The sequence below is a fragment of the Brachyhypopomus gauderio genome, chromosome 7 (assembly GCF_052324685.1).
Source record: "Brachyhypopomus gauderio isolate BG-103 chromosome 7, BGAUD_0.2, whole genome shotgun sequence".
Taxonomy (NCBI): Eukaryota; Metazoa; Chordata; class Actinopteri; order Gymnotiformes; family Hypopomidae; genus Brachyhypopomus; species Brachyhypopomus gauderio.
The window spans coordinates 11501992-11528600 of record NC_135217.1 but is presented as its reverse complement, the minus strand read 5'-3'; the positions used below and the strand labels follow the sequence as shown (position 1 = coordinate 11528600).

The 26609-nt window shown below is 46.6% G+C and overlaps 1 protein-coding gene and 1 long non-coding RNA gene across 2 annotated transcripts in view; both read right to left on the bottom strand.

The window, feature by feature from the left end:
* Positions 1-3974: 3974 nt before the first annotated feature.
* The window catches only part of tspoap1 (TSPO associated protein 1), an 81275-nt gene continuing 58640 nt past the window's right edge, over positions 3975-26609 (bottom strand). Inside the window, 18 exon segments of the mRNA XM_077011697.1 lie at positions 3975-4833; positions 7388-7507; positions 7696-7767; positions 11387-11493; positions 12794-12847; positions 14050-14118; positions 15415-15583; positions 15769-15899; positions 17306-17396; positions 18006-18743; positions 19198-19356; positions 20019-20405; positions 21893-22351; positions 22573-22724; positions 23657-24514; positions 24639-24748; positions 24906-25012; positions 25512-25738. Of these exon segments, the coding sequence (XP_076867812.1) occupies positions 4558-4833; positions 7388-7507; positions 7696-7767; positions 11387-11493; positions 12794-12847; positions 14050-14118; positions 15415-15583; positions 15769-15899; positions 17306-17396; positions 18006-18743; positions 19198-19356; positions 20019-20405; positions 21893-22351; positions 22573-22724; positions 23657-24514; positions 24639-24748; positions 24906-25012; positions 25512-25738 (4286 nt within the window). The 3' untranslated portion in view covers positions 3975-4557.
* On the bottom strand, positions 9609-11376 carry LOC143518864 (uncharacterized). The gene is made up of 2 exons (XR_013132291.1): positions 10187-11376; positions 9609-9887 (listed from the first exon to the last, which is right to left on the bottom strand). It is a non-coding gene; the product is annotated as an uncharacterized LOC143518864 (long non-coding RNA).

Here is a 26609-nt window from a genome sequence, read left to right as displayed (position 1 = left end):
CGCACGCGCACACACGCACGCACACACCCACACACACACACACACACACACACGCACACACACACGATCTCCCTGGGCTGAGTGATCACTTCCTGCTGAAGGCCATTTCAGATGCTCACTTCACCATTTCCCCTCCGTGTTGCAACTGTGAAGCAATGGCCAGGCCCAGTGAAACACACTCTACCGAGAACAGAGAAGCGAACCCTCACGGGCCGCAGCGGCCGGCTGCTGGGAGCCCGTAGATAAGCACAGGGATCCTAATCAACAGCAAATGCAGTAGTAGTTGAAGGGAAGCAGGATTCAGTCTGATCTCTACTCTCAACCTCACTATATAACTCAATATTAAGCCAGAATAACAGTGGTGTTACACTTGGAACTTGGCGAACATTCAGATATTTAGCTGACAAATATGGACTGGTAAACTAAACTGAAAAAGTACCATTCTGAGCTGCCACTTAGTTGCCAAACATGCCACTTCAAATGATGAATACACAATATATAGCAAATATATAGCAAACCCACTTTAAATTCAATATATAATGAAAATTTAAACTGATGCTCTTTGCAAGACTTCGGAAGGTTCCTGAACAAAATGAACAAGGGAGAGTCGAGTTGAAAGACTCTGACGAGCAGGTGGACGAAGCCCATGACATACGCTGACCTCGCAAGTCCAACACGGAACTCTCGACAAACTGGAATGATATTAATGTCAAAAGAAGGGTGCCACGACAGCCCACCAGTAGGCCCAGTGAAGAACGGGTACTGGCATTTGACAGTCGAAGATGAGGAGGAGGAGGGGGAGGTGGGGGAGAAAAGTGAAAGAAGGAATGAGACAAGAGACAGCCAGGCAGTGACTGTTAAACCTCTTCCTGTGTGGTTTTCACCACGTGGCTGGGAGAAGGTTAAAAGGGGCGCTTCTTCTCTCCCTGGTCCATTTCTTCTGGGGCAGACGAAGGAGAAGACACCGAAGCTTCTGGTAAGATCCGCTGGACGAGAACACCTTGATGGGGATGGGGTATTGGGGATCAGTAGGGGGTGGGGGGTAGGAAACCAGACATTGGGCTTTGCTTGTAGAGGTATGTATATAGCATGGGTGGGCAGGTTAACACACAACTGGCATTACATTTAGTGTGGGGGTTGAACATAATAAAATAACGGCTAATTCAGTGCAAAATTATGTGAGTTTTAAAATGCAGGTACTTGCATAAAATAATCACTTGAAATTTTAAAATATTTGAATAAAATATTCAATGTAAAATATGAATTTGATATTTTTACTTACATATTTACTGTAAACAGTTTAGTCTGCAACAGGGGATCTATTTTGTTAATCTGTGCATAAGTCATATTCAACAATTTTATTAGTTAAAAATGAAATAAATAGATTATTCTTATTTGACAGAAATATATTTGATCATATATATTTGACAAATTAATTTACGTAGTGCAAAGAGCTAGTCACTTCCTGTTAAATTCGCAAAGTACAAAATCAATGGTGTCTTATCACAATATGATGTATGAACTCAAAATTCTAATTGGAAATTAAGATGCATATTAAAAAAATCTGTATAAAAAAATTTAATCACTAAATATACGTTTTAAAACTTTTGAGGTGCCAAAAACAGCTTACTCATGCCAGTCAAGATGGCTACCCTGTTCAAGCTAACATGGCATAGTATGAAAAGAAGAAGTAACATTACGGCAGACTACCTGTAAACATTTTATTTCTGTAATTTAGTTTTTTAGTATTTCAGTAGAAACAAGAATTTGAATTTAACAAAGTTGTATTATCAACCTGTTAATGTAACCATACATTACGTCTTTGGAATTAATGAATTTCAAAAAATTATTTCAAATGACGTTGATGTTCTGAATGAAATGAAGTACTGACATACAGCATACAGCAGTATGTCTTAAATGTCTGTTCCATAGCAAGAGGACCCAATTGTGTACTAATACCCATTTCCTTAGAAGAAAACTGAGTTTTCAGTTCTGTGAAATGTTTGGGTGTGGTTGTCAGTGGCCAGCTGTACAGTGAACAAAAACAGGCGGAAGAGTGTGTGTGTTGTGTGTGTGGAGGGGGGAGGGGCTGTCTTAACCACCAACTCTACAGGTGTGACTTCGCACAAACTCGGAGACTCTGAGATGGCGCATCAGGAAGTACAGTGCAGTCATCCATAAAGTAGAAAGCACTACTAAACCCCTCGCCACAGTGTAGTGTTTCCTACTTTATGGATGAGTGTACTGTTGGCTACTGGAAACACTTCACACCGAGTCAACAACCCCCAACACGGACAACAGGGAAGAAAGAGGAAGCTGTTTTGTTTCATACGGCTGTGTGCAGCTCATGCTGTCAGAATGAGCCCACATGAGCTGTCTGCACACGATGAAACAAAGCGTAGGGCCAGACAGAAATGTGCTTCTCTAAATGTGTGGCTCCTCTAGCATGGCCTCTCTGCTGATGCAGCCGGCCATGCTACCGAGCACCTGCATTCTGTGTAATGTTGTGTGTGTGTGTGTGTGTGTGTGTGTGGGGGGGGGGTGTCTTGCTTATTGAGTTGTTTCTTCTTCTTAAACTGCTCCATTTCATTAATAAAAATTGAAAATAAAACAAAAATGATGTATTGTGTCTTTGTTTAACTGCAGCAGTAGGCACCAACACCAACACACTCTCTTTTCATGCAAAAACTCAGAGAACGTAGCATGATTTTATGTGAAAATAAATTTTATTTCTGTAAAAAGGTCCATAGTAAATGACAATGGCCCCTTAACCGAGCAATAATGATGTTACTCATCATCAAAAATATTGGTTCAGCATGCAAAAAAAGAAGAAAAAAAAATTAACAACAAAAAAAAGAAACTCAATTTTGAAAAACTGACAAAATGAGCCCATATTTACAGATGAGTTTCAAAAACTGGTTACAAAAACCTGATTTACAAAAAGTTCAGTGTTTCAGTTCTCTGCAGGCTTGCCAAAGGTATGACACACAACAAAAAAGACCCTCTTGCTGTATGAAAATACCATACCTCAAAAGAACCAGGTCACTGCCCGGACCGCTGTCTTACACAGACCAAACCTTAAAGCAGCTCACAGGCTGCGTCAAACACGGCCTCCACTGCATCCAGTGGCTGAAAACAAGCAATACAACAAATACGTCGTACAAAAAAAAGGTACTATAAATACATAAATAGATTTATAAATAAGGCTGAATATGGGTGCAACACCACCATGCATGCAGTCAGTAGAACATAAGTAAACACTTAAGACTAAACACTGTCTTGTAAGGCTATTAGTCACGGTGGCCTAATGTGGTCCTGCTAGTGCAGTCCTGTATGACAGGAGCGGGACAAGCGAGCGGGGGGAGTCTACAGACCAGTGCATCTCTAAGCAGCAGGGTTAACAGCAGGCGTTACAGCGCAGTTTGGGGTGTACTGATTGCCTACAGACAAGGGTGATTTCTGTTCAGGCTACAGAGAGGTTTGACTGTACACTGCGATACGTACTTCAAGGTAAGATGATCAAGGCTGACAATGTCATCAGGCTAACAATGAAAGAGTCGTCGAAACGGCAACATCAGATTCACTGGTGTCCTGACACTCAAGTTCAGAAGAGAACCTGACTGATAGGAAAGATAGAACATTCAGATCTTCAGATGAGACCCAAATACACTTCCTATCTACAGAGCTGCTCGCATTCTGACTCCACCCCCTTGCTGGCTGGTGCTTGATTACTGGTTTCCTAGACACCAAATAATCATAGCAACATGCACAGCACTTAAATGTTTGGCAAGTTAGAGCCCCTGGGGTCTGGACCAGCCACCGGGCCCTAGTGGCGCTGGGGGCGCCGTAACTACCAGTTGAACCTGAGAAAATAATTTCACACAAGCCCTGTAGGTACATAAAGATAACAGACACAAATAGTCCTTATGCATCAGATGTGGTCACCCAGTACACTAAAAATGTCTGACAATGTCAAAGAGATGTGTGGGCGGGGAAATACTGCAGGAACACTGAAAACCTTTTTTTTTTTTTACTCTTTTGGGGTGTAGATGCGAGTCAGAAGAACAGAAAAGACAAACTTTTCAAGACAGACAGAGCTTGTGCAGAACAAATGGAACTTTCTATTCCTTACACACACCTCTCTCATATCCTCTCTGATGCACAGATGCAGCAGCAGTGACACGGTGCCTCTCCTGTGTGTAGAGGGGCTCAGTAAACCCAGGAGTCTTATTATTGTGCCTGATTCCTGGTCAGAATGGAACACCCCCCCCCCCCCCCCAAACAAAATAAAACAAAACAAAAAAGAACACTTTTTCAGTTGAAGTGTTTTAAGTCATTCAGACTTGACATAAAGATTCAAAGGTGTGATAAGCTTTTGAAGCGAAAGCAAGATGAAGCACGCCCTCGCTGTGGTGACAGTTACTGCCACACACAAACTACTGAAGCAGGGGTGGAGGAGAGCTGCCTCTCATGGGCACACTCGGTGGGGGCACACGACAAGGTGCAAGTGGCAAGCGATTCACGCCAACAGTCTCTTGCTTTTCTTTCTTGTCTCTTTTATTCCTTCTTACTGGAACCCAACTTCTTGAACAGTTTCTTCCCTTTGGAGAAGAAGCTCTTCTTCTTCTTCCCAGCGGGCGAGGTGTCGGCGAGAGAGGGGTTGCCCTCAGGCTGGAGCAGGGGCACTGCCGGGGTCACGGATGGGTCTGGCTGAGGCACCACCGTCTGCCGGACGGGGCCGGCGTGCGGTTCTGGCCCGGATGGCGAGCACTCCTCGGCAGGGGCGGGTGCCTGTGGATCCGTCAGGTCCAACGATGTGGAGTGGCTCACCTTCTGTGCAGACAAACACACGCCTGAGGTCAACGAAGTTTTGTTTGCATACTGCAAAACCCAGTGAGATGCAAAGTGATGCGTTTCAGATTTTGCCCCAGGAATTATAGCTGAACAGAGTCACCATTGTTGGATACCTGACCTTAAAAAAACAAATATATAATACAATATATTTAAAGTAAAACATAATAAAATAACCCACAAACAGCACTTGCAAACACCATGGAAAACCAAACACATCAGAGACACACAACAGGCAGGAGTTTAATTCCATCCATCAAAGTTTTAAGGAGGTTAGTTTCAAGGAGAAAGCAAGGACATGAAAGAATGTCATTAGGTCTTTTAATAGGGACCTATTTAATAGTGATGGGGTCTAGGGTCTTGTAGTAGGGACAGTGATGGGTTCTAGGGTCTTGTAGTAGGGACAGTGATGGGTTCTAGGGTCTTGTAGTAGGGACAGTGATGAGGTATTTTAATAGGTAGCTCTTGAGAGACTGAGGTCTCTAGGTAGGGAAGGGTGAGAGGGCAAGATTTGGGACAGGCCGAAGTTCAGGGCTACAGAGGGACATCAAACAGGACAAGACACTTACTGTTTAAAGTGCACCATTTTCCTTTGCCTCTGCATCCCACAATGCAAGAACACACACACACACACAAACACACACACACACACACACACGCACGTACGTGCGTGCGTGCATCCACACACATGCACAAATAGAATCGAATGAGACATGCGAAACCAGCAAGGCTGCACAGAGCAAACGTGTGTGAAGAGAGTGGGTGGAGACAAGAAGCTGTGTGGCTGTAGAGTCACACGTGTGAAGAGAGTAGGTGGAGACAAGAAGCTGTGTGGCTGTAGAGTCACACGTGTGAAGAGAGTAGGTGGAGACAAGAAGCTGTGTGGCTGTAGAGTCACACGTGTGAAGAGAGTAGGTGGAGACAAGAAGCTGTGTGGCTGTAGAGTCACACGTGTGAAGAGAGTGGGTGGAGACAAGAAGCTGTGTGGCTGTAGAGTCACACGTGTGAAGAGAGTAGGTGGAGACAAGAAGCTGTGTGGCTGTAGAGTCACACGTGTGAAGAGAGTAGGTGGAGACAAGAAGCTGTGTGGCTGTAGAGTCACACGTGTGAAGAGAGTAGGTGGAGACAAGAAGCTGTGTGGCTGTAGAGTCACACATGTGAAGAGAGTAGGTGGAGACAAGAAGCTGTGTGGCTGTAGAGTCACACGTGTGTGAAGAGAGTAGGTGGAGACAAGAAGCTGTGTGGCTGTAGAGTCACACGTGTGTGAAGAGAGTAGGTGGAGACAAGAAGCTGTGTGGCTGTAGAGCACATATGTCAAAGTCAAGGCCCGCGGGCCAGATCCGGCCCGTGAATTGATTATCTATGGCCCCCTGGATGATATTTAATTACTATTAGAACCGGCCCGCAGGCCACAGCTGCCCGCTGGTGTTTTGCACGCACAAGCACTACATTCCCCACAATGCAACGGTAGCCCGCGAAGTCACTGCAGCGCGCACAAGCGGCGAGGGTCAGCGCGGCGAAAATAACGTAATCGCAGTGGTTTAGCTCGTGCGAGACCGTCTCGCGCGCTGTCGATTCACGAGGTCGTGCATCTCTCGAATTTTGTACTTTGCGCGCGCCGCGCCTCAGCGCAATGAACAAAGTCATGTTTGCAGGGTTCATGCACCTTTACAAGGTGGAATTCGAGCACTTGTACGTCACCTTCAAGGTCCATTTCAACATTTCCCAGCACGTTAAACTTAATTAAGTTAAATATTTATACATATACTCGAAATGATTAGAAATAATTCGCTTTTTATTCACATTATTTAATGGTGGTTTATTTTCAAAACGCCCAATCTTAACGTCTTCACGTTCTCTCATGTTTCGTCCTGGAATTACAAGAGGCTCGTATTTGTTAACGTAATAAAAGAGAACTGTTCAGTCAGATAGCTATTTGTTGTGAAATTAAGTAGTTACAATTTCAAGCATTTTCAAGTACTTTAGCTTAAATTCCAGCACTTTTCAAACCTTTATTACTTTATTCATGTTTGCTTGTTGAAAAATATTTTCACTTGAAATTACTGACAGATGCATAAGAAAATATTGCTTTATTCATTTAAGCATTAAATAATATACACTGTGTTAGGTCTTGATTCAGTAGGCTATGTGCAATCATTTTAATATGTTTTAATAAACATTGAACCAGTCCGGCCCTCGGCTTGTAACAAATTAGTTTTTTTGGCCCTCGGTGTATTTGACTTTGACATCCCTGCTGTAGAGTCACACGTGTCTTCTGCAGCACCTCACGCTTCACAAATGGTACTAACGTGAGGTTATTAACAGACCCATGTTATTAACAGACCCATGGGTTCTCTTCACGAAAGGTGGAAAGGTCAATACTGTGAACGAATTTTCATATATGCATGCACAGACAAACACACACACACAGACACACACACACATAGACACACACACACACACAGACACACACACAAACATATATCCACACACACCCCTCTTGTGCATTCACGCTCATACCCATGCGTGCACCTACCGGTGGGTCTCTGCAGCTCTCGGCCACGGTGTCTTCTGTCGTTGCTGACCCCTCATGGGTCTCGGGAAAGGCCTGCAAGAAGTTGGAGGGTACCAGGCCTTTCCGTCCATTCAGGTCTCCCTGCAGTGGTAAAAACAACAAATCCCATCATGCACTCCTTTGGTCAGCCAATCACACAGACCGCTGTATAACATTTCTATACTCCAAAAACAGTGAATTGTGATTTCAGTGTTTAAATAACTCCTGTGTATTACTCGACCACAGGCCAGGAAGAAATGAAAAACACTCTGCAGGTGGAAAACACTCACATAAAAGAAACCATCATCGTCCATTTCCCCCAACACAAAAATTATGTCCCCCGCGTTGAAGGTCAGTTCAGCCTGAAGGGGTCAGCAGAGAGAACATGTGGTCAGTGTCACACGATTCCCTGCATCTTGGGGAATGAAGGCTGGTTGCTCATACTACAGCAAACACACACTACTCACAAAAAGTTCAATATTTGTGGCTTTTGAGTGAAATTTAAGGAAAACGTATAAAGTTCACGCTGCAATGATTATTATATCATGAAAGTAGAAGCTTTTCAAGAAGCATGCAATGGAGATTTCTTAATCTCAAACAAGTTATTAAAACAAAAGCCAACAACAGTGATGGGCATACCCCAAGAAGAAATGTCAATGTCTCCATAACTTGTCATAATTGTAATTGAGTGTAATTGAGCATCAATTATAGCTTGACAATGACATCTCATGCTGTTCACAAGTCAAATTATCATCTGTTGAGGTCAATGCCTTTGGGTCATTGAGGTTCTGGGGTTCAGAGTTACGAGCCTCTACACGACGACTCAGCTGATCATGCAGGTTTTCTATAGTCTGGAGAATGCAGGTCACTCCATTTGAGGTACCCAGGTCTCCAGCTGCCTTTCCATAATGATGCACCTCCATGAGCTGGAGCACTGTGGTCCATGAAGATGAAACTAGGCCTGTGTTGTTCACGCAAAGGCACGATGACTGGATTAATGATGTTATTCAAGTAATACGGGGTGTCACAAAGTGTAGGGCAGTTCTGTGTTGACTAGACACACCTGCCCACACTAACACCACCACTACCAAAGGCTTGTCATTTGACAATAGTGGCTGATGCATAGCGTCCTCCTTGACGTCTCCAACATCATAGCGTCCTCCTTGACGTCTCCAACATCGTTAGCGGCCATCATTTCTGCTCAGAGTGAATTGACTGTCATTAATGAACAGCACCCTCGTCCAGTGTAAAGGCTCTCTGGCCCATGCAAGACGATGACACCTGTACCTGGTGGTGTGGTCAGGTACCCTTGCAGGTCATCTAGCACAGAGACCACTCTGATGTAAACGGTCTTTGATTTGAATGGTCTGACAGGACACTTGGGTGCCTCTCACCTCCATTAAATGTGCCTGAAGTCATGTGGCATTCATCATCCTGTTCTGCAGGACACAGTTGACAGTGAAGCGGTCATCAGTGTGGAATGTAGCCAAAGGACGTCATGTCTATGTCTTTCTGTGACTTTTCCATCTCTCTGTACCTCTGTTGCAAGCTGCTGATGACACCGTGTTAAGGTCAGTGGCCACTTCCGTCTGAGAACATCCTGTTTGATGCCCAGAAATGGCAAGGTGCTGTTGATCAGTTGCTAGGGATCATCTTGGTGTCATGACGTCAAAAGGTGAACAGTATGAGGAGGACTGTTTAAAAGCTAATTCTAATTGGCGAATTCATGGATCAAACACCTGTTGTGTGTATTTTCCTGTTAAGCTCCTTGTTAGAAAACAGCGAGTGCAAAGTACTGAATCACTGAACAGTTGGACATGTGCATTCAAAAGCTTAGAGAAGGTCACATTAAGGTCACCTGTAAAGGTTAGAGTGCATTTTATGGCGCATTTCCACTAGGGCCTGCTTGGCGCGGTACGGTTCGGTACGGGTCGATTCGCAACGGAACGGTACGGTCGCGTTGTGTTTCCATTACAATGGTGAACCACCCCAATGTGGGTGGAGTCGCTGTTGGCGCGCGGGTTGTAGTGTCGTGACATCATTTGTATACGACCACAACACCGGTCGACGCCCCTTAACACATAGCATTATTGTATCTTATTTATCTTTATCTTCATTATTGTATGTGGTTGCTCTAATTATTGATAATAATTTGGTATTACTCAAACAGGCTGAACACACCCTGCATAAAAAGCATCAGTCATACAATCAAATGAAATCAAACTTTATTATGAAATATAGATATTTAAAGTACAACATATGTAAATAATATAGTTATAGTTTTAAAAAAGTGCAAAAAGCAAATATATACGTATAGCTTTATATGAAATAAATATTTATAGTACTACAAGCAACATTTTGTGTGCTTTTACTGGCGTCTGTCTCGCATGGTGTTCACAAGTTCGCCAAGCACCCCGAGGAAAGCCCGGTTGAAGGAAACATTTTCCGCCAACTCCGCTCGCCTCGTCAGTGGAAGGGGAATCTTGAACGTAAAAAATAACAAATATTAAACACAAGCATTCCCGTGAAAGCAACAACAATATAGCGTAACTGCACAAAATGTGTAGCACGTCATCGCTGCTCATGCTGTGTTTATGGCTACAGCTAACTAGCAACTAGCAAGGCTAAGAGCTAGCTATTGTACAGTAGTGACTGTGGTGGTAACATTAACTACAAACACAGCTCTAAATTCCTGCGTTTACAATAGATGCGTTCATATTACGTTCATATTACATCTTTTACGAGCCTAGTAGTAAAACTGTGAAATCACAATACACTCACCATTCTCCGTGGCCTCCAGCACCGACAATGTCCAGCACGTTTTCTCTTCCGTTACTGGCTGGCCGGTGACCGTATATGACATCCATTTGCTGGAACCATTTCCAGTCTTTGCGGTTTGCTCCGCTGTGTCCGTTATGGTCCTTCACCGCCCGGTAATCGCGTTAAGCTTTTTTAGCTTGGACCGACCGGCACTGCTGAACGGACCGCTGGTAGCCATGAGTGGCCATTAGCGCGGAAACCTCGCTAAAAACCTTTACATTTCTAGTGGCCCCGTCCAGTTCGCCCTGGATTTTTTGATCGCTGATTATTAACAGAAAGGTTTGTACCTCGGCGTTTGACCAGGGAACAGACTTCGCTCCTTGGGTTTTAAAAATGGCTGAGGAGTCCATAGCATAGCGGAGGAGTCGCTCTCCTGACGCAACCTGTGACGACACTCCCTGGCCAATCAGTGTCATGCTGTCCCTCCACGTCACAGAACTGTACCGCTTCGGAACGGTTAGAACCTCGAGCGAGTCGGTACGAAAAAAGTACCCAAAGGGGCCGGCTCACAGGGTACTGGTACTAATGGAAACACTCACAAACCGACCCGTACCGAACCGTACCGCGCCAAGCAGGCCCTAGTGGAAATGCGCCATTAGATTCATCCTGAAATTTCTCTTGAAAGACAAACATCCCTAACTTTTTTCTTGAGTAGTGTTTGTATATACCCAGATATCCGATGTTGTCAGGCCCGTGATACCGACCTGTCCGGTTATATCTGTGCCTGCCACACCGGACGAACGGAACTCCGGTACCCAGAATACCGCGGGGCTCATGTGACCCCCAGCGTTCAGACCAACAATTGTACTGATGGGAAGCACCTGTCCCCCTCCCTATAAATAGTGGGAACAAGCAGGAACCTATTGCTCAGTATTTATTTTTTTATGCATGCGTCGCTGTGTCCCGTGTGCTTATCGCCGTGGTTTTTTTGGATCCGTGTATAGTCAGCCTTCCGTTTGGTGATCTGTTCTTTTCCAGGATTTCTTTTTCGTTCTGTATGGTTTCTCGACCCTGTCGTGGGTAAGCTTCTGTTTAAATAAATCCTGTTGACATTCTGCGAGTGTCTGCTCATCTGTCTGGTCGTGTCAGATGTTTTGTAGGCGCACAGTTTACGATGTACGTGTAGCTTTTGTGCAGATTGTGTGGGTGATGGAAGGTCACCTCAATGTCAGCATTTGGTGAGCTTTCACTTGGGTCATAGTCGAAGATGGCTACCATCCTACGTGGTGCAGGGTTTCCCATGGCAACTGCACAGTGTCCGGTGATACCTGTCAATCAAAAGGCAAGAATGTAAGAAGCCTCCATGGATGTAGTGGTTGTGCTTTTGACTTTGTATTTGTTTGTTTATAGTCATTCTTTGAGCATCCAGACAGGTTTTCACAGCAGACAAACGGCCAACAAGATGAAAAACAAAGAAAAAAGAATCAATGCATGCATTACAAGGTGTACACACAGAAATGTTACAGAGCAAGTCTGTGTTACAAAGAACAAAGAACTGTGTTACAAGAGCAATTTTGGCAGTGGACCCAGAAACAGGCACACCACATTTCCTGCACGAGCTCACTCCATCTCAGCGGGTGATTCAGAAACCGATCTTGGTGTGTGTGTGTGTGTGTGTGTGTGTGTGTCTGTGTACAGGAAAGACACAAAAACAAGACATGCAAAGCATGGTGTCCCCACAGCTGGAACTGTAAGGTCTGAAGTGGAATGACTGGTAGGTGAGATCATCACAAGTAACTGAAGGAGATGACTGGTAGGTGAGGGAGATGACTGGTAGGTGAGGGCAGAGATGTTCAAAAGTCACAAAAATCCAAGTCAGTCTTTGGTCAAGTCAAGTCACAAGTCTTTTGGCTAGTCCATGTCAGGTCTAAAGTCAATACCAGGATAAGCTTAAGGACAGGAGATGGAAAAGAACCTTTATATTTAATATATTACCTTGGTAGCTTCCATGGTAAAAATACCATTTCCATGTATTGTGTATTTTCTGTCTCTTATCACAAATACCATTGAAATTTTTTTTAAGTAAACTCCCATCTTAGAATGACATTTAAACTTTTGACATTTACTTTAGCAAAAAATCACATCTGAAAACTATTCAAATAACACTAACAACTGTGTAATTTTATGTGCTCAAAACAGTATACTCATCACCCATTTTCCATTCGCAATGGTTATTTGTCTTAACGTGATGGCGATATTAGAGGATGGCCATCTGTTTTCAAGATACAAGCGTCAAAGTAAACAAAATATCACTACGTTTTCTCATTAAGTCAAATGAGTCTTGAACATTTAAGGAGATGACTGGTAGGTGAGGGAGATGACTGGTAGGTGAAGGAGATGATTGGTAGGTGAGGGAGATGACTGGTAGGTGAAGGGGATGAGAAGGTTCCACAGCCAAGTTCCTAGAGCTCATGCAGCACACAAACACACCATACATACATCACATCACACATGCACTCTGCCTGCTGCACCCAGGCATGAAAACGAAATTTTCCATGGCCGCTCTCCCATGCCGCAGAGAAGGCCATGAGGCTGTCAATATGGTCACTCAGAGAAAAGGGGTCAAACCTTGGCCGGAGGAGTCCATGACAGAACTGACCTCCCCCACTCCTGCAGATTCCACTGTAGGGGAGGGGGAGATGGAGGGTTACAGTCAGACTCCTGGTGCCCAGGTAGTCTTGACTCAAAAAAGGAATGGGTTAGGACTTGAGGGATAAACAGATAAAACACCTCAAACCAAGTGCAATGAACATACACATGGAACATACTATGGAACATTCACACACTCACAGCACCAGCTACAGAGATAAAATGAAGCCAACCAGAGGCGATTCTAGGATAGATAACTTTCATAATAACTATGTTATTTCATGGTTTTAGTCAATATTGTTACATGCAGTGTTAGTTATGTGGGCAACATTATCCAGCTACAGTCAACGAAGGAAAGATCTGATGTCTTGGTTCAATGTTAATTCAGTCTTAATAAGGAACACTGCATAGAGCATTATTATGCTGCGTATGTCATTTCTTATGTTAATGTTAGGAGTACAGTACAACCCCGGAACTCGACCGCCTCAGTACTTGACATATTTGGAGTTTGGCGCAAAATTTTGAGAAAATTTTGTCTCGGAGCTCAAACACAACTTCGGAATCCGACCCGACTCACGTGACATTTGTAAGCTGTTTCCGTCACATGGTGCTAGTTATTAGTTGCTGTTGTTGTTCAATAGGTTTTAAACCATTTTGAGGCTGTGCTCCAAGCTGTATTTTTGTTGTTTTTTGTACTGTTTTAGACAAAACACATCAGTCCCAAGAAAGACATAGCAGAAAAGCAGAAGAGGAAAACGGTAAGAACAACAACAGAGTTAAAAAAGGCGATCATAGAGAACTATGAAAAGCATTAGTGTGACGGACTTAGCATTGGAATTCATTGGATATTTTATATTATTTTGTTAAAACATTTGCTTTATACAGTATTACTTACCTAAGAGTGTAATTGTTGATCATTTTTTAGGGAAATAGGGAAATTTATGGTAAAATTAATGATCAAGAACCAATTAATCGGTTTTCAGTTATTTATTATGGGGAAATTCGATTCAGAACTTGACCGCATCAGTTGTCTAAGCGAGTTCCGGAATGGATTACCTTCGACTTCCGGGGTTCTACTGTATGTCATTACTGAACTCTATGAGGTGAACTCCATGAGAAGAGTCATTTCAGCTTAAGCAATGGTGAACACATGATAGCAGGGAGCAAACGCAGGGCATACAGGCGGGGAGACGGAGATGGGGAGACGGAGACGGTGAGACGGGGCGGAGACACACCTTTCTTGGAGCGTCTAGGTTTGGGAGGCGGGGCTGGGCGGTGCGGAAGCAGAGTGACAGAGCGCGCGCCTTGATGGAAGAAAAAAATAATACAAACCAGACGACACAAGCACACGGATGAGAAGCCCAAAAAAAGGAGGGAAAAAACGAGCGACTGTGACAAGAGCAACAATAAGAACAAAAGAGACTGGTGACGTTGCCGATAGCAACCCTGAAGATCAAGGGCTGAGTCAGCAAAGGTGGTGGCAGAGGGAGAGCATTCTGGGAAAACAAGATTCTGCTTCCTCGGTGCTCAGCAGCGCTGTGGCTTCAGCAAGGCTCCTTTACTGAGGCCCAGCTGAGCCACTGCCAGTGGGGGGGAAATGGCAACAGCAAAAGCCATGACAGCAAAGACAAAGCTTTTGAGAGAGAGAGAGTGTGTGTGTGTGTGTGTGTGTGTGTGTGTGTGTGTGTGTGTGTGTGTGTGTGTGTGTGGTTTAGCACTTTTCTGAAAAGACAGAAAAGCTTTAACAGTTTTAACAGCTTAGCAGAAGCACAAGTGAAGATCTCAACAGTTCCTCAGTAAGACAAAAGCGCAATACCAACAAACGATCACAAACAATATGCAGCAATAAACAAGTCATGTCAGGGCGTCAAGCAGAGGCCTCGAGTCAGCCATCCACACATCTGGGAGACGCAGCCATGCTAACCAGAAATATGCTAACTGTGAATATGCTAACCGTGAATACGCTAAATGTGAAGACGCTAAATGTGATATAGGCTAATTGTGGATGTGCTACTTGACTCTGGGAGTCCTGTGGACTGGCTATGAAGTGACTAGCATTCTCAGACACTAGGACTAGATAAGAGGAGAATAGATATGCCCGGATGTCTGGATGGTTGAATCGTTAGCTCAACATCACAAAGAAGTGCCACAAAGTGTACGTGCTAGTGTACTAACACCTTTCAAATGACCAGCAACTTCCAACCCATTTTTTTGGGAAAAAAAATTATATTAGGGTTTAGGGTCACACTGAAGGTTTTAGCACTAGTGGCCTTAAGAAAACATTTGAAATAAGAAGTGACTTTGTAATGTATGGGTCAGCTACAGACAATGAGCAGAAAAGCTCTTATTTTAGAAACATGATCTAAAATAATGCAGTTTGAAATCCCGCAGGTCATTGTTAGGAGTGGAGAGTACGGAAGCCTGGTGTAATCTGTGCTGACTCACCGCTGTCTCAGCAGATCTCAGCAGAGGCACAAATCTGCTGAGTTGCATTGAACTGAAGACCCATAATTGATTGGTCGAAAACAAACTAACGACAGTGGTGCTGGTGTTGGCTGGGTGTTGCAGCATGTGGGTGGGACTTGTGTGATGGAATGTACCTATCTTCTCCATGGAGGTGTCAGTGGACAGGAAGCCCTGCTGCAGCAGCTGGTCCCTGGTCTCTTCATCGTCCACCTGGATCTCGGACACCATGTTACATGGCACATAGCCATGGCGACCTCCCGAGTCACCCCGGTAAAATCCATCTGCATCTTTATCACCATAGACCTGCAAGACCAAAATGTGAGAAACTAGATATATACTTCACAAGGAAATATCTCTAGTGCTCTATTGCTCTAGTCACAGTTAGATGCATTACTAGATGCCAAACCGTAGCCTAGACTGGTCTCAGGTCAGTACAAAACAAAACCACAACCCACCTGTAAAATGGAGTGGAGTAAAATGTTCAGTACCTTAATGATTTGCCCCTCCCTAAAAGGAAGCTCCTCCTCTGCAGCGTCCCGATTGGGTGACATTGTCGCAGGATCATATGGGAAGAGGGCGACAAAAATCCTCACTTCATTTTCTCCTATTGGCTTCAAGTCTGTGACAACACACACACACACACACACACACACACACACACACACACACACACACACACACACACACACAGAGCTCGGTGCTTAACAGGTACATGCAACCTCCATATATACATGTGGACTCCCCCAAACCAGACATTAGCATGACCATTAGCATGAGCTATTCAGTGTAATGTCCATGGAATAAGCTATTTGAGAACCAGACTCTCAGCACGGCTCATTAGAGTGGCTGCAGGGACTCGCTGCTGTGGACAGTCCTACATGCAAAATGTGTATTAGCAAAATGACAGGAACTCTGACCAAGTTGTTTGAAGATTTTCATAAAAGGGACTTCGAAAAGTTCTGTAAAAGAGGCAACAGCATTATGAGTAAAACACTCGATCTAGGTACATGCTACCTAATCAGCAACAGGGCCCTTCAGAGAAAATGTCACAGTAATTTGAAATTATGAGAGGTGTGCCTGGCTAACAGCTAACCTACAGCATACAAATCACTTCAGTTTCTGAACTGCTCAACTGAATTTTTGAATCAAAATATCATCATGGATGAGATGATGAGAAGTGCTCATCAGAGCACACCAACCGTAGACGTGTTTCATCTCGCTAAACGAGATACAGTAACCATAGTGATGGCAGGCACTGCTCAGAGGTCCTGGCAATTCCACATCCCATGGTGCGCATACACCATCTACTCTAATCAGACAATCAGTAGTGGTGTCACAGCTGTGGGGTTGAAGGTGTGGGTCCACGAGGCAGAGGGCCAGAAGCTGAGACGTAGGTGAGCGTGTGAGTCAGAACGGGTCTGTGCACATATACTGATAAGAAAATTATTTAAACAAAAAAGGTTTAAATAATTATGTTTGTGTGTTTTTTGCACATATATAGTGTGAATGCATGTGTGTGCATATTTTTGAAAAAGAGAAAAGTGATATGATGCAGTCCTACTTGGGTGTAGTTTCACCACAGGCTAATCTGGGATATTCTGAGTTACTATTTTCATTCCTGTCACTTCCTTCTGTCTCATGCCTTTTTGGAATAGGCCTGTGCCTTATATAGGAAGCTCGGTGTACCCCTGGTTCACCCACCCTCCCTCTTCTGGTGGGGGGTGGGAAGAGAGAGAGAGTGAGAGAGAGAGAGAGAGAGAGAGAGAGAGAGAGAGAGAGAGAGAGAGAGAGAGAATCACCCTGTATTTAGCACAGTTAGATGTCTAAGAGGAGCTCAGAGAATAACATAGTGAAATGCCTAAAAAAAAAATTCAAGTCAACAGTGTGATATGCAAAGAAGGGAAGTGAAAGAGAAAGTTTAGAGAAAGAAAATAAGCAGGGAGGGCAAACTCCATGGTAACTGTAGGTGGCAGGAGGGTTAAGTCGTCAAGACTGATTGGAGGATGTGAGGTGTGGCAGGCTTACCTCCTGGTGGCTCCGCCTCTGGTCTGCTTGCTTGAAGAGAGCACGCTCTGGGGCTGAGCCAAGCCACGCCCACTTCTGCTCGCCCTGGTGGCTGCTGGAGTGAGCCACAGATGTTCGGTTAGTAGTGGATACACATACACACACACGCACACATGCACACACACACTGCGTCCAAGCCAGGAAGGATTGGGGGAGAAGGCGGGGTCACGGCGCAGCTCGGTCTGCCTCGAGGCTTCTGCCTGACACTGGCCACAAACACAGCTCCATGAAGCGTCAGGATGGGCGGAGGCATGTCGCCAGAAACACTTCCGTCTGGTTTCAGAGGTCTCCCCGTGTTCTGGCACTGACCAGACAATCCCCTAAAGGCTGGCAGGTTTAAGAGGTCTTAAGTGTGATTCTCACTGTGCTTCATTACAAGAGTGTGTGATGCAGCCGGTGCGGCGCTAACGTGGGAGCTAGCGAGACACAGCGTGTCCAAGCACCGCACGCCGGACCGTTCACGCTGCCGTGGGGAGGACAGGACAGGCACACGGGGAGGGACAGCAGTGCTGTGGACAGGGACGCATATGTGATAGGACAGGAGGCCGACAGAGAAGAGGAGAGGGGTAGCATCAACGGGGGAAAAAAGAGGGGAATGTAGGGGAGTGAATGGGCTAATCCAGCAGGGAGCTACAACTGCAGAACAGGGAACATAACACACCCATGAGTGTTGTTCTTGTGGCAAGATGATGGGTGGCTCCTTGGGACGTCCAGGGAGGGGCACATGGTGGTAGTTGGGCTTCCATCCCTCCACCCACCACTCAGAGCTCATCTGCTCTACCACCACTTCTCCGAGGTCAAAGGGCACCTGCTCATGGTCGTCCGCCCCATACTGTATGTCAATTTCGGCAGCGGAACCCCTGCCGCGCCGCCCGGCCCTGCCGTATGGCCTACGTGACGCCCATGACAATGTGGCAGGGCCAGAAGTCACATGACTGCAGGGCAGGGCCTCCCTGAGGAGTCTGGCACCGTCTCGGTGTGCCTGGCGTGGCCATCGGACCTGCAGCTCCCTTCCGCAGAGCCCAACGTCTGGACTACCGTCCGGGTCCATCTCGGTGTAGTCTTCATTTTTGTCATCGGTGGTGACCACGGGGTGGGTTTTGCGTAACTTGGGCCGGGTCCTGGTGGTCTGCTCTCGTGTTTCGCCTCTCCGCTGCTGATGGGCTGGGGAGCGGCGCCGAGCTTCATGCCCACACTGGTGGCTCTCCCCTGGGGCAGGCCGGTACTGCCAAAACCCCTTGTTTGGCAATGGCCTGGAGTGGACCTCAGACTCTGAATTGTCCTCGTCCTCGGTCACCTCGGGGATACTGAACAGCTGCTTGTTGTGTTGGGCTCTGGGCTGGAGCTTCAGGATGTTCTCCAAGACTTCCTCATCACTGTCAGCCTCCCCCGCCTCCAGCTGAAGGGAGGGGCCACAACCAAAACCAGGACGAGTGGACTGGCAGTAACATTAGAGATGAGTTACAAATTGTGTAGGCGCACACGCACACGCACGCACGCAGCCACATTGGGTAAGCGGACATTTTGGAAGGTCAAACAGAAAAAGAGAACAGAAAAAATTAAAGTGGAAGAAAAGAATAAGCACAGAGAAGACGAGCCTATGATAATCCTGATAACTGTATAAGACTATGATTAGACTATGATAATCCTATGATACAGTGAAAAAACGTCAGCAGAAAGTGCAGCACTCAAATCAAGAGAGAAACCCACTTCACTTCTTTCATAGTTTGTTGTTAGCTTTGTGTGTGTGTGTGTGTGTGTGTGTGTGTGTGTGTGTGTGTGTGTGTGTGTGTGTGTGTGTGTGTGAGAAAGAGAGTGTGAGCATGTGTGTGAGTTGGTATATGCCCTCTAACCTCGCCTGCTGGCCCTGGTCTGGACTTTCTGGGCGTCCCGTCGGCGGTGGACTCGGAGTAGAGATCTTCTTCCTCTTCCTCCAGGATGTCAGAAAGGTCTGAGCGGCTGCTGTCGGCGTGGTAGTCAGGAGGAGGGTCCAGGAGACCGCCTGCGTACACCTGCACACCACCCCACCAGACAGAGAACACCACCAGACTCAGGAATGGCGCTGAGCTGTACTACTGCCGCTGTTTACTACATGTGCTAAAGGAAATGAGGGGCAACTGTGAATACTGCTATACATTTAATTTAACTTTTGTTACATGTTTATGTCACTCCATCAGTTTCATTTCATTCTTATAAGCTAGCTAACGTTTTCATGCCTGACGTTTATTCACTACATGTACTTGCAGACAGAATTTATCTAGCTGCCAAGTGACACATTTTTTGTTTTCTTATTTTTTCTGTTTGCTAGCTATTGACTAGCGTATGGTGTGTGATAACCACAGACGAAATCAAGTAGGTGGTTAACATTAATCCTGACTATAGTGCCAGTGGGACTTGCCCAGTCACTCATGCTCTCATTGGCACAACCGCTCTCCCACTTAACAGTTAAGTTAATTGGACACCTCTACATGTGCAGTCAACTGAATTCTTGTCGTTTCATGTATATTTTTAATATTGGCGATGTCAAGTTTACTAAGACATAGTTGACTATATTCTAAACTCAAAAGGAAACCACCCTGCCTATTATGCCCATAGTAGGCTGTGCTATTCTACATTATCATGTAACTCACTCCATTAGCATACTACTGTCTGCCCTGTCCAGCAGACGACTGACCTTTATTTTGGGCTGAGGCTCAGGCCGCAGGAATTCCTCAATGGAGACCAGCCGGGGGTTATCCCTCTCTTCTTCTGTCTCTGACTCCGGTGAGGGGTTGGGTGACCCCAGGGTGTGTGTCCCAGTCGTGCTGGGTAGCCCCGGCCCCAGGCCAGTGACCGTGGGCATGTAGGGAGTGGGTGGTGGTGTGTGGAGCTTGGCACAGGGGTCCTCCAGGAAGTCACAGAGGTTGGCTGCAGGCCGGACGGTGCCGAAACGGTCCGTCCCGCCGCTGGATTCCGGTGCCCTGGAGGTCTGCACGGTGGGCGCTGTTAGAACAGTAGCTGCCGTGGAAACACCGGGCACCGGAACTGGCACTGGGGTGGGCACAACTATGGGCACAACCACCTGTTGACACAGAGGCCAGGTGGAAAAGTGGGCTTAATAAATTCAAGGTGTAACAGGCTCAGAAACAAGGAATGGTGGTCAAAAGAGCACAAGAAAAGGTTCTACTAAAAGCTCAAACTTTAGACCTGTGGCCTGGAGAGCTGCTCTTTTACGCAGATGCTATTATCAGTGACTTGCATCTTCAGTTATGCAGATGTAGAGTTCAGACTCTTGCCTGAGTGTAGCATGGTGCACTTGTCTGGACAGGAGACTGAAGCACAGACCCTCAAAGGAGAGGCAGCTACACTCCACACTACACCAACCACACAACTACATGGCCTTGCAGTTTAGATAGAGTTGTGATGCTGCAGGGGAATTGGAACTCTGCAGGAGGATCCAACTTCAGGAACGGGGCTGGGGTCAACTTCTATAGAAGCAAATGCACTAATAAAAGTGAAAAATCTGAATACATTAATGAAAAGCACGCTGCCCAAGCTCCTCCTGCAGATCGATATTCCTTCAGGATTCAATTCCAGCTCAAACCTGGTTATGTAGATCAACTATCTGGTTATCTAGATCAAGTTAGTGTGTTAAAAATGTGTGTGGCATCCCTGACAGCTAGTATTCTCTACCTTACAGCAGCACTACTAAAGCACAAAACGCAAGCAATGGCCTTGTGACAACACAACATGAACCACAGACACGATTACAGCAGACGCTGCACGCTTAAGGCCGCCAATCTTAAACATGCGTGAGACATTAACTATTAGACATTAATTAGTTCCAAAGCCAAAGAAACATTAAATGTTTGTGTCAACTGTAACTGTGCAATAAAAATCAGCATTCCAAATATCGACTTCACTGTCAGAGCTTAAGTACTAATGTCCAAAACAAACAAAATTCGAAAATTTATTGTGTAAGTTTCTAGGAATTCAGATGTAGCTAGCTACCTAGATAATGAAAACACTGCATTGATCTACATCTAGCTAGTCATAGGTATGGCGAAGCTGCATCCTAAACTTTTACACAATAGACGTTTTACTAATTTCAGGTTTTCTGGCTGCCGCATCTAGGTAGCTAGCTGTCTAATTTACCTTATATAGCTACTAGCTAGCTAATGTTATAGCTAAAAGAGTCCACTTTATCAAAAGGAAATTATGCTGTTGTCTGTTACAGTAGATGTCTAAGATGCGGCTTTGTCGTTGCTATCACTACGCAGGTATAGCTAGATGTAGATTTCTACAGTGTTTTGGAATATGCTCACTTTTATTACGCAATCACGGTTGAAACAAACATTCCAAGGTTCTTTGGCTTTGAATGGTAAATGTTATTATCTGTGGTACTAGCGAATCATGATATCTAATTGTTCCCAGTGGGCTTGGATCACCAACATGTCTCACGCATGAGTAAAGATTAGCACCCGTAAGCGTGCAGCGCGATAAGTAAGACTTATCGGAAATTACGCTCAATTAATAGAGTTTATTTTACTTCCTGTACTTCACACTCACCGACGGGATGGCACTGGCAACAGGAAGTGGCCGTGCCTCCTGTGCCACGGTAGCGACTGGCAGGGCTGTGGCCAAGGCAGGGTTCGCCCATGCTTCCGCATAAGAGGCAGCAGGGCGGGGGGCGTCATTGGTGGCAGACGTGGGCGTGTCGGCTCCCCCTAAGGGGACGGGCCGCTGTGCGTCTGGCACGGAGCCGAGTGGCATTGTGGGCATTTTGGCAGCGAAGGAAGGGGCGGCACACACAACAGGCTCCGTGGTGGATGCAGCGGTGTGGGCGGGCACAGAGGCACCAGCCATGACGACGGGCATCCTGGAGGGCACGTCAACAGGCACAGAGTCAGCTGACTCGCCGTGGGGAGACATGGTGCGCACGGTGATCTCACGTGCCGTCTGAAGAGCCTGGATCTGAGACGGGCCGATCAGAACACTGCCCGCCGTCGGGGAGGACACCTCCAACACCTGGACAAAAGAAGAGAGGGGTAAGAGAAAAGAGAAAAAAAAGACCCAAGGGGAAAATTTTGAAAATATGGCTGCACAGACTTCTTTAAGTCTGACTACATCAAACTGAAGGACCACAGCCCCCAGGCATTATAAACACAGTACCAATACAGAATCACACACCTTTTGCTTAATTCTGCCTTTTGATTTCCATTACATTAGACGCTGGAAAAAATAATCACCTTCTTCTTGTCAGCGTAAATGGTATAACCAGTGACGCGGACACCGTTGGACGTCCCGGAGGCGTCGATGGTTACAGGCAGCCAGCTAATCTGCACGACCCCCGGAGACGGTCCCTGTTCCAGCTGCACATCCAGAGGTGCATCAGGGGGACCTGAGTGAGTGGGTGGGTGGGGTGGGTGGGGTCAAGAGTGCAGGGGTCAAGGATCAGGTCAAGAATGTAGATTGTTGAAAGAAGATCAGTATTTTCACCATGAATTACAATGAAAAGTATTAAATAATAGATATTTCCATCTGCTAAATGCAGGCAAAGGTATTGCGTCATGTTATATTTTGGATTAGATGAATGCCGAGCTTCAAGTGCTCACCCACTGAAACCTCACCAGAACACCTGCAGCCAATCAGAATGCTCACTGCACACTCATCGACACACTGACAGATCACTGGAAATATCCTACAATATGCTACAATATCCAGTTTTTCAATAAAACCAAACAAGCCCTATTCCACCATTTTGGAATTATGTCTGAGAACTTGAAGAGCTCCCTAAAATGCCACATTGCAATGTAATATGTAACTGGCAGACATTCATAATGCTCCTTGCAACCATACAGTGACTACTATCCCAAACCCAGTACACTGTGAAGCATGTACACACACACACACACACACACACACACACACACACACACACACACACGCACACGCACACACAAAACACTTAAATCTTGAATTTCAGGGCCTATATTAGCATAAAAAAGTACTATTGATGTTACTTCCAATGTAAGTAATATCGACTAAATTCAAACTCAGCACCAACTTTCTTTTATGATATTGCCTTACCCTGTTCTGTTTTTAAAAGAACACACTAATTATAGTATGTGATTAAAAAAATAAAATCTTGCTCTCTGTCTCTCTCTGTTTTGACTTCAGTCTCTGACAGGTTTTAGCTGGACAAAATGCTTAAACTAGAGTCTAACTTTAAATTTAGCCTTTGTTACTTTTTAATTGCTAGCCTCATTAGCATTGTTTGTCTAATGACCGTCACCACTGACTCCTCCCCCTGACCCCTCAGCGGTGCCCCACCTGCAGCGAGAGTGGTGAAGGTGCTGATGGTGCTTCTCCGCTCCCGCGTGTCCCGGGCCGTGCCGGGCGCTCGTGCCTCCACCTCCACGCTGTAGCGTCGGCTGGGCGCCAAGCCGCTCAGGCTGGCGGAGCAGCGTCCGGCGGGCGTGGTCTCGCGCTCTTCGCCGTCCAGCAAGATGACGTGGGCGTAGCTGCTGTCGGCAGGCGTCCAGCTCAGGTGGGCGGAGGTCGGCGTCACGAGCTCCACCCGCAGCTGGGCCGGCGCCGGGCCGGCTCCCCGGCCCACCAGCAGGGTGCAGCGGCGGCGGTCGGAGGCCCCGCGCTCCGTCAGGCTCTGCACGGCCACGCGGTACGTCCGGTGGGCCACGTCCAGCCGCTCCAGCACCGCCTTGGTGGGGCCGCCCGGGGGCACCGTCAGCCGCAGCTCCTGCTCCACGTACACGTTGTAGCTGCAGGCGGCGCTGCCCAGACCCGGCGGAGGCTCCCAGCCCACGATGACGCTCCGGGCCAACTGCCTGATCAGCGCGAGCTTGCGCGGGTAAGGAGACGCGTCCTCCTCCGGGTCTGGGTCCAGGCCGTTGGAGAGGGGGGCGGAGCCGGCCTTGGCGTCGTCGGGGGCGGAGCAGGCCTTGGCGTCGTCGGGGGCGGAGGCCTCCCTCCTGTCGGGGGCGCAGTGGGCGAAGCGCAGGTGGTGGTGCTGGTGGAGCCTCTCGCTGCCGCTGTAGAAGCTGCTCTCCTGGAAGGAGCCGTGGGAAAGGTCGCCGGCGTCGTTCAGGTGCAGACTCATGACGTCGTCGTCCGAGACGCGCTCCACGAAGTTGGACGGGACCAGGCCTCGACGACCGTCCATCAGTTCACCTGTAGGGGGCACCGCAGAGACAGCAGGCACAAACACATTATATGCAGATATACACAATAATGTCCCATTATACCCATATGCATAAACAATGGCCAGTTACACATGCATGACCAGTGAGATCACCTTCATAGAAGCCATCGTCATCCATATCCCCATAGACATAGATATATTCTCCAGCTGTGAGGGGCAGCTCCACCTCTGGATTGTCATTAGGCCCATCATAAGGGTTGTAGCTGTGCAACAACAGAAGGTTTAGGCCACACAGGTGTAATGGACTGCAGGTGTGAATGTCCAGGCTGAAGTGGATGATGAAGGCCTGCAGCACATGGAGACTCCACAGACCCAGATGGCCGGTGCCCACTGACCTCAGGCCTGCAGGCAGACGCCTACCTGTAACGGGCGATGAACACCTGGAGTTTAGCAGCTCCACGACTGGCTGAGAACGGAGCCGGAGACACATCGACGTCCAGCTCTTCTACTTCACTGGCTGTGTCCACCTGACACACACATACACACACACACATAGGGAGTTTTTCCTCGCCACTGTCGCCTTTGGCTTGCTCATTAGGGTTCTGGACCCATAGTATTGTTAACCTTTTAAATCCTGTAAAGCTGCTTTGTGAATAGCGCTATACAAATAAACTTTGATTGATTGATTGAAAGTGAATACCAGGGAATGTGAGGTGACTTAAAACACCCTTTCTGAAGCACAGTCTGTGTTTGACTGCACCTCTGTATAATTGAGACCCCTGACAGACCTGCAGTAATAACATGGCCTGACAGAAGGAGGATATACTCCCAGATCCTGGGAGTAGACGTTGTGAGGATAATCACATACTACAGTCTTCCCAATGCTTAGCATTATCTCATCTATGACCAGCATCTCCTGAATCCCAGTACTAAGTGTTGAATGACACAGCACAAAACTGACCTCAGATCAGGGTAAAGAACCAACTTGCACCAATATTGCCATGCCTGTGATGACGGCCGCCTCACCTCGTGCGTGGGGCTGGCCTTGCGGGGGCTGACCGGCCGTGACCCCGCCGCCGATTTTGGGGAGAGGTGGGCGGAGTCAGACTTGGACGGCGAGGCGCTGGAGGAGGAGGAGCCCGACCTCGGACTGAGGCCGGGAAGAGCACGGCGCTTGGAGGACGGGGAGCGCTTGGGCCGCGATAGGCCGGATGCCCGGGGGGCGGAGCCCACATCAAGAGTGGCGGCCACATCTGATCCTCCCCCGGAGGAAAGAGAAGGGGAGAAAGAGAGTGAGAGAGAAGTGGAACACAGAATAAAGGAAAAGAAAAAGAGAATATGATGGTTAGACCACACATAAGCCACAGGACAGCAGGGACAGACTCACATGCCTCTGAGCAGAATAACAAACACTGACACTGAAGACCACCAGCAACAAAAAGTATGAGCTGTGGAAGGTGAGATCGGCCAGGCAGCCAAAGATGGATGCTGATGCAGTAATGATGAAATTCTGTGGTACCCTACAATCTGATCTAAAGACGCACTGAAGTGCACCGAAATCTATATTCAATAATCAATTATTGCAGTAAGAGCGACAAAGGTTTGTAGAGGTGCACAGAGCACATTTAAGTCATTGACTTGCCACCATTATTCACACCAACTGTATGTGTGTGTTTTCGGATAGATAAGTCACATGACTGAGAACAATCTTGACAGAGAAGTCTTAAACTGCAGCTGATCTCCCTGTACTATGAGTGCTCAGCATAAGCAAGTCCAGGCCAGGTCAGTCAGGTCAGTAAGATCGTGTCAATCCAGCTGATACAGGGACAGCTCCCTACTATCCATATGACTGCATTCATTAAATTAGAAAGCCGGAACTCTGATCCCAGGTCAGAATAATAGAACAGGAATTGTTGGGGAAGCATTAGACAAGATGAAGCGTATAAAAGGATCAGCCAGTGTGGAAGCAGACGCACATACGCACATACGCACATACGCACATACACACATACGCACATACGCACATACACACATACACACATACACACATACACACATACACACATACACACATACACATGCGGATGGAGGATCTGAAGAGGAGACACCACTAAAGCACAAGGT